Source organism: Neomonachus schauinslandi, chromosome 4 (assembly GCF_002201575.2).
Source record: "Neomonachus schauinslandi chromosome 4, ASM220157v2, whole genome shotgun sequence".
Classification (NCBI taxonomy): domain Eukaryota; kingdom Metazoa; phylum Chordata; class Mammalia; order Carnivora; family Phocidae; genus Neomonachus; species Neomonachus schauinslandi.
In genome coordinates, this window is record NC_058406.1 from 32,569,918 (window position 1) to 32,586,155 (window position 16,238).

At 44.8% G+C, this 16,238-nt stretch overlaps 1 protein-coding gene across 1 annotated transcript; it reads left to right on the forward strand.

The window, feature by feature from the left end:
• Nucleotides 1-1,014: 1,014 nt before the first annotated feature.
• TMEM269 (transmembrane protein 269) lies at nucleotides 1,015-10,263 on the forward strand. The gene is made up of 5 exons (XM_021684433.2): nucleotides 1,015-1,142; nucleotides 5,202-5,299; nucleotides 5,911-6,054; nucleotides 6,687-6,887; nucleotides 10,136-10,263. Exons 1-5 carry the CDS (start codon nucleotides 1,051-1,053, stop codon nucleotides 10,261-10,263), a joined length of 663 nt encoding a protein of 220 aa, XP_021540108.2. The 5' UTR covers nucleotides 1,015-1,050.
• The last annotated feature ends 5,975 nt before the right edge of the window (nucleotides 10,264-16,238 follow it).

A 16,238-nucleotide genomic window follows, 5' to 3' on the forward strand; every position in this document is an offset into this window, starting at 1 on the left:
AAGGAGGCTGACTCCATGGCGGTCTCTTCTGTGCTTTCTACCCCTCAGGGAGCCTCTCACCCCCTGGGCTATTCCTGGGGGGTGGGGGGTTACCCCTTCCCAGGGTTCTTTTTTATTCCTCTGGGGCTCACCTCACGGGAATAAAAAAGTATTAAAAGTAACTTTGTAATTGTTTTTTTTTTTTTTTAAGATTTTATTTATTTATTTGACAGAGAGAGACACAGCGAGAGAGGGAACACAAGCAGGGGGAGTGGGAGAGGGAAAAGCAGGCTTCCCGCCGAACAGGGAGCCCGATGTGGGACTCGATCCCAGGACCCTGGGATCATGACCTGAGCTGAAGGCAGACGCTTAATGACTGAACCACCCAGGTGCCCCAAAGAACTTTTTTTCCTCTCCTTTTCTTTTTTTTTAAAGATTATTTATTTATTTGACAGAGAGAGACACAGCGAGAGCAGGAACACAAGCAAGGGGAGTGGGAGAGGGAGAAGCAGGCTTTCCACTGAGCAGGGAGCCCAATGCGGGGCTCGATCCCAGGACCCTGAGATCATGACCTGAGCCGAAGGCAGACGCTTAACGACTGAGCCACCCAGGCGCCCCGTAACTTCGTAATTGTTTTAACAAGGGCTTACGTATGACAAAAGGCTCATCTCTCCGATGGGGGAAGGGTCCATACCCCTTGTCCCCTGGGCCATGGGGATACGAGAAGAGTCACCACATGGGCTGGAGGGAGGCCCGCACTATGGCAAGGAGTACAGTCAATTGGTTGTGCGGCCTCACTTGCTTTGCTGTTGTGCTTCCCCAAGACGCTCATCCTCAGCACCTTTGTCTTTGCCTCCTGGTCTCCTCCATCTGCCTCCTGTCTCTCTTATTCCAGACAGTGAAACAGTGTTGGGAGGGTGCAGTCCTGGGATGAGGTCCGGCGAACAGAACTGCCTGGTCCCTGGGAGCCTCTTTTGGGACTCTTTGACGTTGGGAACCCTTACCCCTCTCCCCTGAGCCCCAGATCATTGCACCAGTTTCTTCCTGACCAACAACCAGAGCTGTCCCCAGATGAATGAATTTTCCTGGAAGGACGTTACCAATGCCTTGTCCCTGGCCAACCTGATCCTGGGGCTCTTCTCCATCTTCTGCAGCTTCTGCAAGTAGGTCTGGGGCCCAGCAAGCTCCTAGCCAAGAGCTGGAGTCAGTGGCATGAGGGAAGGAGTGGGGAGCCTAGCGAGCCAGGCACTGAGGCACAGGATCAACCAGGGGCAGGAGAAGGTGTAGTGGGTTGGGAGTCAAGGGGCCAAGATCTTAGCCTCAGTTCTACCACCAACCTGACATGTGACTTTGGCTAGGTCATATCCCTGAGCCTTGGTTTCCCCATCTCTAAAACAAGGAGCTTGCACTGTGATCTCTATAGTTCCTTCCAGCTGTGGCAGTCTAGAATGGTTTTTATGAGAAAAATGAAGAGATTCTGTTCTGGTGGCCCTCACTTAATCCTGCCTACTTAATGGTAGGCAGGCTACCATTCAAAATTTTTTATTCTTTTTTTTTTAATATTTTATTTATTTATTTATTTTTAAAGATTTTATCTATTTGAGAGAGAGAGAATGAGAGACAGAGAGCACAAGAGGGCAGAAGGCAGAGGGAGAAGCAGACCCCCCGCTGAGCAGGGAGCCCGATGCGGGACTCGATCCCGGGACTCCAGGATCATGACCTGAGCCGAAGGCAGTCGCTTAACCAACTGAGCCACCCAGGCGCCCTTTTTTTAATATTTTATTTATTTGACAGAGAGAGACACAGCGAGAGAGGTAACACAAGCAGGGGAAGTGGGAGAGGGAGAAGCAGGCTTCCCGCTGAGCAGGGAGCCCGATGTGGGGCTCGATCCCAGGACACTGGGATCATGACCTGAGCCGAAGGCAGAAGCTTAACGACTGAGCCACCCAGGCACCCCTAAAATTTTTTATTCTTAAATTAGAACATATGATGTGGGGAATATTTACAATTAGCACTATTGTGGAAAATCTGAGACATGTATATGGACCCCTAAAAAGCAAAGCAAATTATATTTTGTAAGCAAATTATATTTCTATAATTGAATCATATTTCAATGCCTTGGCAAATCAATTCTTTAAAGAGAAATCCTTTATAATGCAGGTATCCTCCTCCTAACTGTTTTATTCTCTATAACCATCAGCATGTGACTTCTCTGAATCAGTTTCTCATCCATAATTTAAGATAATCTTACCTGATGATGTTTGAGTTCCCTTCCAGTTTGAAAATTTTATGATTCTCTAAGTCTGGATTTGTGGAGTCTTATACAGTAGATCACACCTGCAACAGAAAATATCTTCTTAGTTCAGCCTAATCTTCTGGGAGTGTAATTTTTATGGCACAATGGTGAACCCAGTCCACACATAGGTATGGATCTAAAGGAAGGTAGTGCTGAGGTGGTTTAGAGACAGCTGAAGTCTGGGGTCAGGCTCTCTGCTTCTGCTTGGCCATCCAAACACTGCAACCAGGGTGTAGACTCAGGAATGGCAGGCTGGGGCAGCCTTGCCTGAGACTGCGGTGGCTGCTTTCAGAGCAGTCTGGGAGCATGTGTTGGACTGCAATGCAGAATCCTCAAATGTAGGGTCTGCAAGAGATCTTAGAAATCATTTAGAGCATCAGAATATGTGAGATGAAAATGGATAGAACCGCAAGGAGAACTTGATAAATTCACTATCATAGTTGGATATTTCAACACCCCTCTATCAGAAATTGACAGATCCGATTGGCAGAAAATTGGGAAGGAGATAGTTGAACTGAACTGCACCATCAATCAACTGGATCTAATTGACGTTTATAGAATATTTTATCCAGTAACAGCAGAATACACATTCTTCTCTTTGCTCATTCAGGCTATAAGACTGAATTTAAATTTAAAAGAATAGAAATCATATGAAGTATGCTCTTAGACCACATGGAATTAAAGTAGAAATCAGTAACAGAAAGATAACTAGAAAATCCCCAAATATGTGGAGGTTAAACAACACAATTCTAAATAATACATGAATTAAAGAAGAAAAGTATTTTGAACCAAAAGAAAATGAAAGTACAACTTATCAAAATTTGTGAGATGCGGTAAAAGCAGTAGTTAGAGGGAAATGTATAGCATTGAATGCATATACTGGAAAAGAAAACTGCTCTGTGAAAGACAACGTCAGGAGAATTAGAAGACAAGCTGTAAGCTGGGAGAAAGTATTTGCAAAAGGTACATCTGATAAGGTACTATAAAATAGACAAAACTTAAAAACTCATCAGTAAGAAAACAAACAATTAAAAAATGGGCCAAGGACCTTAACAGACACTTCACCAAAGAAGATCTACAGATGGCAAATAAGCATGTGAAAAGATGCTCCACACCATATGTTATCAGGGAGATGCAAATTAAAGTAACAATGAGATACCACTACACACTTATCAGCCAAACCAGTTGTCCAGAATACTGATAACACCAAATGCTGGCGAGGGTGTGGAGCAACAGTGGGAATACAACATGGTGCAGCCACTTTGGAAGACAATTTGGCTGTTCATTACAAAACTAAACATACTCTTACCATATGATCCAGCAATCACACTGTTTGCTATTTATCCAAATGAGTTAAAAGCTATGTCCACACAAAAACCTGCAATTGGATGTTTATGATGTCTTATTTATAATTGCCAAAACTTGCAAGCAACCAAGATATCTTCTAGTAAGTGAACAGATGAATAAACTGTGGTATTTCCAAACAGTGTTACTTAGTGCTAAAAAAAAAAAAAAAAGAGCTATCAAGCCATGAGAAGACATGGAGGAATCTTTAGCGCATATTACTAAGTGAAAGAAGCCAATCTGAAAATGCTACATACTGTATGATTACAGTAATATGATATGATACGCTGGAAAGGCAAAACTCTGAAGACAATAAAAAGAGCAGTGGTTGACAGGGGCGGGTGGGGGGAAATGAATAGGTAGAGCATAGAGGATTTTTAGGACAGTGGAAATGCTCTGCATGATACTATAATGATGGATACATGTCATCACACATTTGTCCAAAACTATAGAATATACAACACCAAGAGTGAACCCTAAGGTAATCTACGGACTTCGGGTGACTATGATGTGTCAGTGGAGTTTCATCCTTTGTATGTATGAAGAATCTAAATGTACTGTTCTGGTGAGTGATGTTGCCAATGTGGGAGGCTATGCATATGTGGGGGCAGGGGGTATATGGGAAATATCTGTAGCTTCCTTTCAATTTTGTTGTAGACCTAAAATCTCTCCAAAAAAAAAAACTCTTAGAAAAACTGAAAAGAAGGGAGATATAAAATCAATAATGTAAGATTTCTACCTTAGCAAACTAGGAGGGGAAATGCAAATTAAATCCAAAGTAAGCAGAAGAGAAGAAATAATAAAAATGAGAGCAGCCATCAATGAAATTGAAAATAAAAAATCAGTAGAGAAAACCAATGAAACCAAAAGCTCATTCTTCGGAAAGACCAATTAAACTGACAAGCCTCTAGTCGGGCTAACCAAGAAAAGTAAAAAAAAGAAGAGAAGACACAAAATACCAATATCAGAAATGAAAGAGGAGCCATCACTACTGATCCCATGGACATTAAAAGTATAAGAAAGGAATATTATGAACAACTCTATAAATCTGATAGCCTAAATGAAATGGACCAATTCTGTAAGTCATAAGTTACCAAAACTTGCACTAGGAGAAATAGATCATCTAGATAGGCCTATATCTATTAAGTCATTTGGCACAAACCCCTCATTTTACAGATGGAGGAAGAGAGGCCTAGAGATGCAGGGAGGGATTTCTCTGAGAATCCACAGTGAGATGGTTGCAAAGGCTGGGCTAAAACAGAGGACCCCTGTGCCCTCAGATATGCCTGGGACTTAGCGCTGGAAGGGACCTTACTGATTATCTATGGCACTCCAGGCACCCCTTTAAGACTGTGGGTTGAGAGTATGGCAGGGGTGTGTGTGTGTGTGTGTGTGTGTGCGTGTGTGGTGTATAAAGCAGTGTATTTCAGAAAGAACATGAGTGTGGGGACATGCAGGGCAGGGGTGTGTGCCAGTGTGCAAGTGTAGGAAGTGTGTTGGTGTATTGGGGGTATGTGGAGTGGTTGGCCGGTGGAGGCCATGAAGGAGCCATCCTATTTGGGCCCGCTGCCATACACTTTAGGAGAAGCCACTGTGCCTCCTGGATGCTTCTGATCAGCTTCCTGTTAGACATGGCAGTTGGGGCGATAACCAGACACCTCAGCCTCTGCTCCAAGTCAGGTGAGTCCAGGCCTCAGACCCCTGATCCCTGACCCCAGGAGCCCCCATCTCAGATCCCCCCTCCCCCCTCTAACATCCAACAGGCCTCCATCGGTCACCACTCCTGTTCACAACCCTCCAAGGATGGCAGAAGCAGCCCTAGAGCCGTCCGGGAGCCCCACAGTCTAGAGCTAGCCCTCCGCTGGCTCACTTGTTAGCTTCAGCCATCCTTGCCCTGGCCTCCCCGTTGGGGCCGATCCAGGGATCGGGAGTGGGGTGGTGGCTGAGGTGGTGGTGGCCGAGCCACTGGTTCAAAATACAAGGAACTGTTTTCGTGTAAGATTGTGCTTGAAAAAAGGGTTCCCTAGCTTGTCAATTTGCATCCAGTCGTAGACCCAGTCCTGGAAGCTAAAGGGTGGGAAAGTCAGACCCAAGAGGGGAAGACTTGTCTAAGGCCGCAGGGTCAGCGTGAGGCAGAGCCAGGAGGAGCCCCTGTCTTTGATCCCCCGGGGGAGCAGCTGTGGCTCGCTGGGACCTCAGACCCTGCTTGGCACCACTGCAGCTCCCCCACCAGAGTGGACTAAGGTGCGAGACAAATGAGTGTAAGTTCTAACCTTGGCCTTCCGGAGCAGGAGTGGAGCTGAATGACTTTGCAATCTTCACCACCTTCGGCCTGGCCTCAGCCCTGCTCCTCGGCGTGGATGGGCCTCTGAGTGGGTTCCTGGCTGTCATCTATGTGTTAGCTGCTACTTTCCGCCTGTGTTTCTATTCAACTGGTGAGTGATCCCCAGCTTTGTAGCTGAGCGTCGGGAGCCAGGGAGGGGGAGCCGGTGGGAGCCAGAAGCCAGGGGGGCAGTGACTGACTCTCCCCCTCCTTTGTGGAGTCCCTCTTCCTTCTCCTGCGTCCCAGGCCCACTGAAGGCTGCAGGCTGCACCAGCAGAGCCCTGGTTGGGGGCAGGGTCCCGGGGTTCTCTGAGCAGCTGTGCCTTTTTCTTATTGTGTGACCTTTAGAGGGTGCACAGAGACTTACAGAATCTAGAACCAGAGGTCATCCTCCAGTTTTCCACAACAGATGGAGAAACGGAGCTCTGTTGAGGGCAGTTGCCTTGCCCAAGTTCCCAATGCAAGGGAGGGCAGATGCAGACCAGACGACCTCAGGAGACCCTTCTACAGAGCCGTCCTCGGGGCCGGGGTCCCCGCCTGGTCCTGGCAGCCTGCTTCCCCATGGGGATCTGGTGCCAAGTCCTCTCTGTGAATGACTAAATGCTTTACAGCCTGCCACTGCCCTGCAAGGAGGGGGATTTGGAACGTGGGGAAGGGAAGACCCAACGAGAGGGGCTTGCTTCGGGTGAGATAGCGTTAGAGCCGTGGGAAGCAGCTAATGCCTGGCTCTTCTTTCTCCAGCAGACGCTCAGCTCACGTACAGGGGTCTACCCTGCCGCTATGCTTCCTGTGTCTTAGCCTCCACCTCCCTTCTGACCAAAGGCAACACGTTCATTCTCTCCTGCATGGCCTCACTTATGATTCTATTCATGATGGACCAGAGCTACTACCCACACGATGAAATCCTGGAGTCTGAGAACTGGAAAAAAGTGGTTTATCTGGGAGGTGAGTGAAAATGGCTGCTCGCAATGTCACCAGTGATTGTTTATTATCCCTGCTGCTCACTGCCACCCTGTACCTCGCCCCAGCTTTCCCGAGCTGCCTTACCCTGCTTTATCTTTCCGCATGGGGTTTATCATCATCTGGCATGCCTTTACTTGTTCATTGTCTCCACACACTAAACCTGCCCCCGGCTAGAGAACTCTCTGTTAGGCACGCAATAATCCCTGGACCCAGGATTGTGCCAACCACGGGGTAGCTGCTCAGTGAGTGTTTGTTGAATGTTGTCAAGTTCAATCGGGGACACCTGCCGTACGCCAGGTGCTGAGAACCAAATCGGTAAACCAGACAAACACTTCCCACCTCGGGCTTTACAGTCTGATAGGGGAGACAGACACCAACCAAATGATGACAGACATAACTAGAAATGCATTGTTGTGATGTGTTGTGGAAGCACAGGGTGCTCTGAGAAGGTGTTGGAGGGGGACCTAGTTAGGCGGAAATGGCCTGAAGGGGGGAAAGGCTGCTTCACCTGGCTGAAGGTGGTCAAAAGGTACAAACTTCCAGTTATAAGTAAGTCCTGGGGACATAAGGGACAGCATGGTGACCACAGTTAACAATATCATATCGTACATTTGAAAGTAGCTAGGAGAGGAGAGCTTAAAAGTTCTTATCACAAGAAAAGAAAACATGTAACTCTGTGTGGTGGCAGATGCTCACTAGACTTCCTGTGCTGATGGTGTCACACACAAATATCGAATCCTTATGTTGTACACCTTGGACTAATACAATGTCATATGTCCATGATATCTCTATGGAACTGGAAAAGAAAAAAAAGCAACCTGCAAGATGACTGGCTAGGTGGGTGAGAGGGGTAGTTCAGAAGAGAAAATGGTATTTTGTGACAGCTCTAAGCTAGAAGGTGCTGGAATCATTCGTGCAGCCGTGTGGCTGGAACTTGCTGAGAGACGCTAGGGACAGAAGCCGAGGCTGCCAGATGGGCAGCTTTGGGGAACTGATCCTAACAGCAAATGGGAAGCCTCTGAAGGGATTTCTGAGCAGCAGTTTTAAGTGGCTACTTTGACTCAGTGGCGGGAGACTGACCAAAGGAGGAAAACAGACCCGCCAGCCCGTATTAACTGCATGAACTTGGGCTAATAACCTCATTGTTTTGAGCTCAGTTTTCTTCATCTATAAAATGAAGACATTAATCCCTACCTCAGGATTCTTGAGATTAAATGAGATAATGTATACCAATCCTCTGGCACAGATGTGTCCTGTAAATGGAAACTTCTAGACCCCTTCTTCTCTCCACCTGCACTCCTATCTCATAGCAACAGTGTTTCCCATGATGTTCTTTGCTCCTGTAGATACCACTGATCCCCTCACCTCAAAATACACCATACGCTTGGCCTCAGCCTTCCTTGGATTGTCTTGGCTCTGAGTAAAGGAGGAAATTGCACCTCACAGATTTAGACACTATTTAATACCAGAGCCCTACTGGATAGATTTCAAAATGGCCACTGTTAATATTCCTCTTACCTGGGGTGCAGATAGTCACCTTTTTACTTATTTATTTATTAAATGTTTTTTGAGAGAGAGAGCACGCGGGAGAGGACCAGAGGGAGAGGGAGAGAGGTCTTATCCAGGCTCCACGCCCAGTGTGGAACCCAGTGCAGGGCTTGATCTCACCACCCTGAGATCATGACCTGAGCCAAAATCAACAGTTGCACCCTTAACTGACTGAGCCACCCAGATGCCCCCATTTTATTTTTTTTTAAGATTTTATTTTTAAGTCATCTCTACATCCACTGTGGGACTCGAACTGACAACCCCAAGATCAAGAGTTGCATGCTCCACCCACTGAGCCATCCGGGCGCCCCAATCCCCTTTTTAGACTGAGGTTCCATCTCCTCCACAGAGCTTCTGAGAAGCTGGCCTGTGGCTACTGAGATCTTATGTCACATATTTTCCAGGACAACTAAAATATTGTCTCCTTGCCTTAACAGATCAATGACCATTCTTAGATATTGAGTATCCCAAAGTTCCGATCCGTTTCTGTAACTGCCTCTTGCCCTTAGAAGTGGTCTTCTGCCAGATCAAATGTTTTGATTTCTCTTGAGGAATGCATGGTGGTTATCCCCATGGACCTGCTGTTGCCCCGTACTCTCCCACCCTCTTTTTGAGCTCTCTGAGGCTAAGTGTCTACTTTTTTTACAAAAGCAGACATGGGTTTGAATCAAGACCTCGTGCAGGTTACATCCCCTCTGTCTCCTCATCTGAAAAACAGACTTGATTCTGAATCACAGCGTTATTCTGAAATGTAAATGGAACAATCTTTGTAACATACCTAGCAGAATGTCTAATGCAAAGAAGATATCCCACAAGTGTTGGCGCCCTTTTGCCTTTCAGTGGTGAATCTGAGATTCAAATGTGTTGGGGGTCCCCCAAGACCACCCCCAGGTTCATTGATTCTCTAGGGACTCACGGGGTGCCTATAGTTAGACTCATGGCTAAGATTTGTCACAGCAAGAGGACACAAGGCAAGAGCAGCAAAGGGAAGGTGAAAGGGGCAAAATCTGGGCCCCTCTGGGGCTACCCAGCATGAAATTGTGACAACACTCGTGAAGTCTTATCTAGCTGGAAGCTCTGTAGAGACCCAGTGCCCAAGGTTTTCATGGGGGCTGGCCACATCAGCACCCTCGGCCTAGCAGTACCAAAATTCTAGATTTTCACAGAAGGAAATCAATCTCAGCACCGTCTAAGCACAGTGAGCCACTCTTGCCCACGAGGGAAAGTTCTATCCTGGTATAGGGAACTGGTTACTAGCCATGTTCCCAGATTCCAGACAGGAATAACTGGTAAGCAGAAGCAGGCCTTTCAAGGGAGAGCTGCCTCAGGTCTGCTGTGTTCTTCTGCATACGGGTAACATTGTGTTGGCCATTGTCACGTGTTAAACTTGACACAATCATATATAACAAGGGGCCTGGGCAACTCAAATGTATTCTCGGCTAAGACTGGGTTTCTGATCTGAATCCGACAAAATGGAACCTGAGCTTGCGTTCGCTTATGATCATCTAGTTACAAACAGACAATACCTCCTTAAGGGCAGGGCTCATGTCTCATTGATTTTTGTCTCTTCGGCACCACGAGTACAAACCGAAGGATGGGAGGATGGGGATGCGAGAGAAGAGGATGGAAAATACACGAAGGAGGGCTTCATAAAAACGGAGTGTTCGCCTTTTTTCTTCCAGGTGCCATCATGCTGCTCTTGTCTCCGTTCTCTCTGACTGCGTTTTACTGCCTGTTGTGGTCGCTGTCCTACATCTTCTTTCCAGATGCTCTGTGGGGCAAAGCAGTGCGTCTCAGGCTACAGTGCTGAGAAAACTAAACAGCTTTACCCACGGCCACTGGCCTCTGGGGTTCATGCCTGCACGTCGGGCCAAGCCTTGCCTTATCCTCACTAAATCTTTCCTTGTCCGCACGTCTCCTGTGTGCCAGATAACGTGTGGCCTTGAGCCAGAGCAACCCACCGCAGGCCCAGTGGCCTTCACGTCTTCCTCTTTGCTCAGGGTTTGGGATCCCTTGGGGACAACAGCTGTTTATATCCTATAGAACAGAATGTTTTCCAAGCTCCAGTTGGGCCCGGCTGAGTTCCAGCCCTGTTACCAACTGGGGGCGCTTGTGCACTCAGGTCAGTCCCTTGGAAAGGAGTGAAAGCCTGTAGAACTGGTCTAGTCTCCAGCTTGGCTGGTCTGGTGGTTAAGGCTCCAGTGGCAGGTGGGGCTTACTGAAGCGTTTCTTCAACTTGCAGGCTCTGCTTGGTAGAGCTCATCACAGGACAATCACATGGCCCAGTGTAAATGCACGTAGGATTTTGGAACTTGAAATTCTGTACTTGAACAGTCCAAGCTTCTGCCTTTTGCTTCAGTGAAGAGATTAGACACCCTGGCAGCTTGAGGGCATCCCCTGGCTTCCATCGGGTTTTCTCCTAAACGATAAAATACTAAACTCTAGATGTTCAAATGCCACTGCGTATTCTAAAATCCAAATTGAGTAAAAATAAAGAGTATTGTATGGACCCTCCCAGCTGCCCCTCCCAAAGAATTGAGGCCGGCTGAAGGCAGCGACACCCAGCACTTCCTCTGGACCACCTTCCATCTCTAGGCAGTGTACCGAAGGACTGGTGGCTACTTTGGCCCCTTCCTCAACTATGGAGCCGGAGCCCTTTTACCTAATTTCTTGAAGTTTGCAGAACAGAGTATTTGGTAGATATGCACTAAGTCTACAATTGCATTTTGAAAAATAACAGTCCAGTGAATCGCATGGCTACAACCTGGCTTTAAAGGAACCGATAGCGTCCTCCTGGTCCCTGCTGCTCTCTGTCCATGTCTCTGTTATATCATTTATGTTTTTCATGGGTGGATGAATATGTCTGTGTCCCACCAGATTTTAGGCTCCTTCAGTTTACATTTTTTTTAATGTCTGCTGCTTACCACAGCACCTGGTACTCAAAAATGTTTGCTTTGTAGATGAATTGATTTCCCTGTGCATTCTAGCGGGTTATATACAAGATTACTATAATGTAATAAGAATCTTACAAATGTATACCTACATACACATGCAAATATGTGCTGTCCTTTGGTACTATACCCTCATTTCAGAGATGCTACACTTCATCAAAATATTTAGGAAATGCAGCTTGAGAACTGTGTTCACATAAGCTCTTAGAGGCCAGCACTTAGCGCAGTGCCTAGATATAGTAGGTGCTCAAAAAATACTGTATCCTGAACCAACCAGATCTAGTCTAGGAACCCACTACTGAAGATTTAGCCAACGATGTCCTCTTTTGAGCCACATGAATTATCAGATTTGGCATCAAATGATTCTGGCTACTTCTAAAACTTGAAACTACATTCAAAGAGGAAGATGCAATTCCGAAAGAGGACTTCCATGCTACTTTTGAGCCACAGCAGCAGAGTTAAAAGAAATATGTAGACCCCTTAAGAGGACTGCTTTGAAAAGGAAAATACCCATTTGGATATGTAAATTGTGCTTTGTAACAATAATAATTCATACTTCATTGCCTCAAACGAAAGTTTGGGTTAGTGATGCATGATAGTTATAGGTCAGCTGAGAGCCTCTAGATTTAACAGAGGGATATGTGCTTCCTTCCCAATACATGGAAGTAAGGCTGCCCTTCCACACTCGTTCCAGGAACTCAGGATGCCAGTTCTAATGATGCAGGCCTTTACTTCCTCAGTTAGGAATAAAACTTAAAAAATAGAACAGCTAAAATAGGACATGTTAAAATAAAATAAAATAAAATAATATTCTAATGTAGAATAGCTCTCAGGAACAAGTTGCAAGTCTGAGACTAAAAATATACTTCTCAGATGAGTTCATGAAGTCAGAGGGCTTAGTTCTTGATTCAAGGCAGTTCTGCTACTTCTCAACTTAATGGAGTATAGATTTCCCTTCTAGTCCCCTCTTAGTTAACCTGTGCCCAGTGAACAGGGTCAAGTGACTGAGAATTCTGACTTTTTTTTTTTTAGCTCTGTGAACTTGAGTGAAAGGTTTAATCTCTCTAAACCCACTTCCTTAACTGTAAAATGGGTTATTTACTTCCTCTCTGGGTTGCTTTGTGAATTAAATATGATGACACATAAAATAACTAGAATAGGGAATGACTGTAAAAGGTATTAAATAAAAGATCTCTCCTCTTCCTCTAAACTTCCTCCCTTCCCATTATATACCTTGCCATTTAAAATAATAGTAATAATAATAGTTATCATTTATTTAGTCTATTCTATGTGTAGGAATTGTTTCTTGCACTTTACTCTTTCACTTAATCCCTCATACAACCCAGTGACATAGGTGAATACAGGCTTAAGGTCGACAGTTCTCGAAGTGTGGTCTACGGACCCCTGGAGTTCCTGAGACCTTTTCAGGGTTAAAACTATTTTTAAATAATCCTAAAACAAGGGGGCACCTGAGTGGCTCAGTCAGTTAAGCATCCGACTTTGATTTCAGCTCGGGTCATGATCTCAGGGTCCTGGGATTGGGCCACTTCGGGCTCCATGCTCAGCAGGGACTCTGCTTGAGGATTCTCTCTCTCCTTCTCCCTCTGCCCCTCCTCCTGCTCATGCGTGCATGCTCTCTCTCTCTTTCATTTAAAAAAAAACTTAAAAAAAAAAATCCTAAAACAGGGACTGAAAATCACTGCTGACATTTTGCTAATGGTGCAAAGCAATGGTGAGTAAAGCTCCTGGCACTGTGTGAATCTAGGCAGTGGCACCAAATGGTCCCTGTAGTCAAATGTACTTTTCACTGTCATTTGCTTACAGTAAACAAAACAAAGCAAAAAAATGTTTCACTTACGACTGTCCTTGATAAAGCAGTAAAAATTATCCATTTTATTAGGCCTTGCTTGACCCTTGAGTCTTTTCAATATTCTGTGCAACAGTGGAAAGCATGTATGAAGAACTTCTGCATACTGAAGTTATGACGGTTGTCTCAAGGAAAAGTACTGTTTTGAGTTTGAGCTGAATTAGCTGCTTTTCTTATGAAATACCAAAGGATAACTGACAAACTAGGGTTGTTCAGACTTGGTTTTCTCAAAATATGAACCGAGACTGTAACTCATGAAAAAAGTTTTTGTTACCAAAAATAAAATTTGAGCCTCCCAGTGAATTTTGGAAAACTTACATCTACTACCATGAGCTTGACAGCTTTGCAATACTCAAAGACTTCTGATGAGACCGGGGGGGATATTAATGAAAATTTATTTTTAACAATGTATAATAAAATGTGTAAACATTTGGAAGATCTGCATAATTCAGTGAAGCAGTATTTTCTAAATGATCAGCACATGATGTTACAAGATCATGCATAGATAAATGATCCATTCAAAGGGCAAGAGTCAAAGACCAGTGGATTTTAATGTAACAGAGCACAAAAAGTTCATTAATATGGCACCAGATTTCAAGTTGCAACTAACCTTTAAGAAACTACTATGTGCTGGGGCGCCTGGGTGGCTCAGTCGGTTAAGCATCTGCCTTCAGCTCAGGTCATGATCCTGGCATCCTGGGATCGAGCCCCACATAGGGCTCCCTGCTGAGCAGGTAGTCTGCTTCTCCCTCTCCCTCTGCCTATCACTCCCCCAGCTTGTGCTCTCTCTGTGTCAAATAAATAAATAAAATCTTAAAAAAAAAAAAAGAAAGGGGGCACCTGGGTGGCTCAGTCAGTTAAGCGTCTGCCTTCGGCTCAGGTCATGATTCCAGGGTCCTGGGATCGAGCCCCACATCAGGCTTCCTGCTCAGCGGGGAGCCTGCTTCTCCCTCTGCCTCTGCCTGCCGCTCCCCCTGCTTAGGTGCTCTCTCTCTGTCAAATAAATAAATAAAATCTTAAAAAAAAAAAAGAAAAGAAAGAAAGAAACTACTACCTGCTAAATTTTGGTATAGTAGCAAAGAAGAACATCTAAAATGATCATTAAGATAACCCCATCTTTTTCAACCACATATCAACGTGAGGCTGGATTTTCTTCATATAGTTTAACTAAAATAATATGAGAATACAGAATGCAGAAGTATAAGAAATCAGCTACTTTCCTTTAAGCTGGATGTTAGATTTGCAAGAATGTAAAACAATGCTACTCTTCTCAATGATTCTTATTTTTTTTTAAGATTTATTTATTTGGGGGGGGGCAGAGGGAGAGGGAGAGAGAGAATCTTAAGCAGGTTCCATACTCAGTGCAGAACCCTATGTGGGGCTTGATTTCAGGACCCCGAGATCATGACCTGAGCTGAAATCAAGATTCGGATGCTTATCCAACTAAGCCACCAGGCATCCCAGATTCTTTATTTTGAAAAATTATTTTTTTAAACTTTCCAAGATAGCAGAGGAGTAGGAGACCTTAGTTTTGTCTAGTCCCAGGAATTCAGCTAGATAGCTATCAAACACCTGTGAACTCAACAAGTGATCTAAGAAAAGAATTGCTGCAATTCTACAAATAGAAAAGCAATCACTTTCTGCAAGAATGACAAGACAGAAAAACTCACCTCAAAAAAGAGAATAAGAAGCAGTACTGACTGCCAGGGACCTAATCAGTATGGATATAAATAAGGTGTCAGAACTAGAGTTCAGAATAATGATTATAAAGATACTAGCTGGGCTTGAAAAAAGCATAGAAGACACTAGAGAACGCTTTTCTGGAGAAATAAAAGAACTAAAATCTAATCAAGTCGGAATCAAAAAGGCTATTAATAAGATGCAATAAAAAATGGAGGCTCTAACTGCTAGGATAAATGAGGCAGAAGAGAGAATTAGTGACATAGAAGACCAAATGATGGAGAATAAAGAAGCTGAGAAAAAGAGATATAAACAGCTATTGGATCATGAGGGGAGAATTCGAGAGATAAGTGATACCATAAAGCGAAACAATATTAGAATAATTGGGATCCCAGAAGAAGAGAAAAGAGAGAGGGGGGCAGAAGGTATACTGGAGCAAATTATATCTGAGATCTTCCCTAATCTGGGGAAGGAAACAGGCATTCAAGTCCAGGAGGCACAGAGAACCCCCCTCAAAATCAACAAAAATAGGTCAACATCTTGACATATAATACTGAAGCTTGCAAATCTCAGAGACAAAGAGAAAATCCTGAAAGCAGCTCAGGACAAGAGGTCCGTAACCTACAAGGGTATGAACATTAGACTGGCAGATATATCCAGAGACCTGGCAGGCCGGAAAGGATAGGCATGATATATTCAGGGTGCTAAATGAAAAAAAAAAATGTAGCCAAGAATACTTTATCCAGCAAAGCTGTCACTAAAAATAGAAGGAGAGATAAAAAGCTTCCAGGACAAACAGAAATTAAAAGAATCTGTGACCACTAAACCAGTCCTGCAAGAAATGTTAAAGGGGATCCTTTAAGCGAAGAGAGAGCCCAAGTGTAACATAGACCAGAAAGGAACAGAGACAATATACAGAAACAGTGATTTACAGGTAATACAGTGGCACTAAATTCATATCTTTCAATAGTTTCTCTGAATATAAATGGGCTAAGTGCCCCAATCAAAAGACACAGGGTATCAGATTGGATAAAAAAGCAAGACCATCGATACACTGTCTACAAGAGACTCATTTGAGACCCAAAGACACCTCAGATTGAAAGTGAGGGCGTGGGAGGCGCCTGGGTGGCTCAGTCGTTAAGCGTCTGCCTTCGGCTCAGGTCATGGTCCCAGGGTCCTGGAATCGAGCCCTGCATCAGTCTCCCTGCTCCACGGGAAGCCTGCTTCTCCCTCTTCCACTCCCCCTGCTTGTGTTCCCTCTCTTGCTGTGTCTCTCTCTGTCAAATA

Excerpts from the sequence above, each read along its gene's own strand:
- TMEM269 (XM_021684433.2), top strand. The coding sequence starts at position 1,051 with ATGAATGAATTTTCCTGGAAGGACGTTACCAATGCCTTGTCCCTGGCC. Across the intron at positions 6,055-6,686 it reads CCTGTGTTTCTATTCAACTG|ACGCTCAGCTCACGTACAGG; the intron begins GTGAGTGATCCC and ends TTTCTCCAGCAG. Across the intron at positions 6,888-10,135 it reads AAAAGTGGTTTATCTGGGAG|GTGCCATCATGCTGCTCTTG; the intron begins GTGAGTGAAAAT and ends TTTTTCTTCCAG.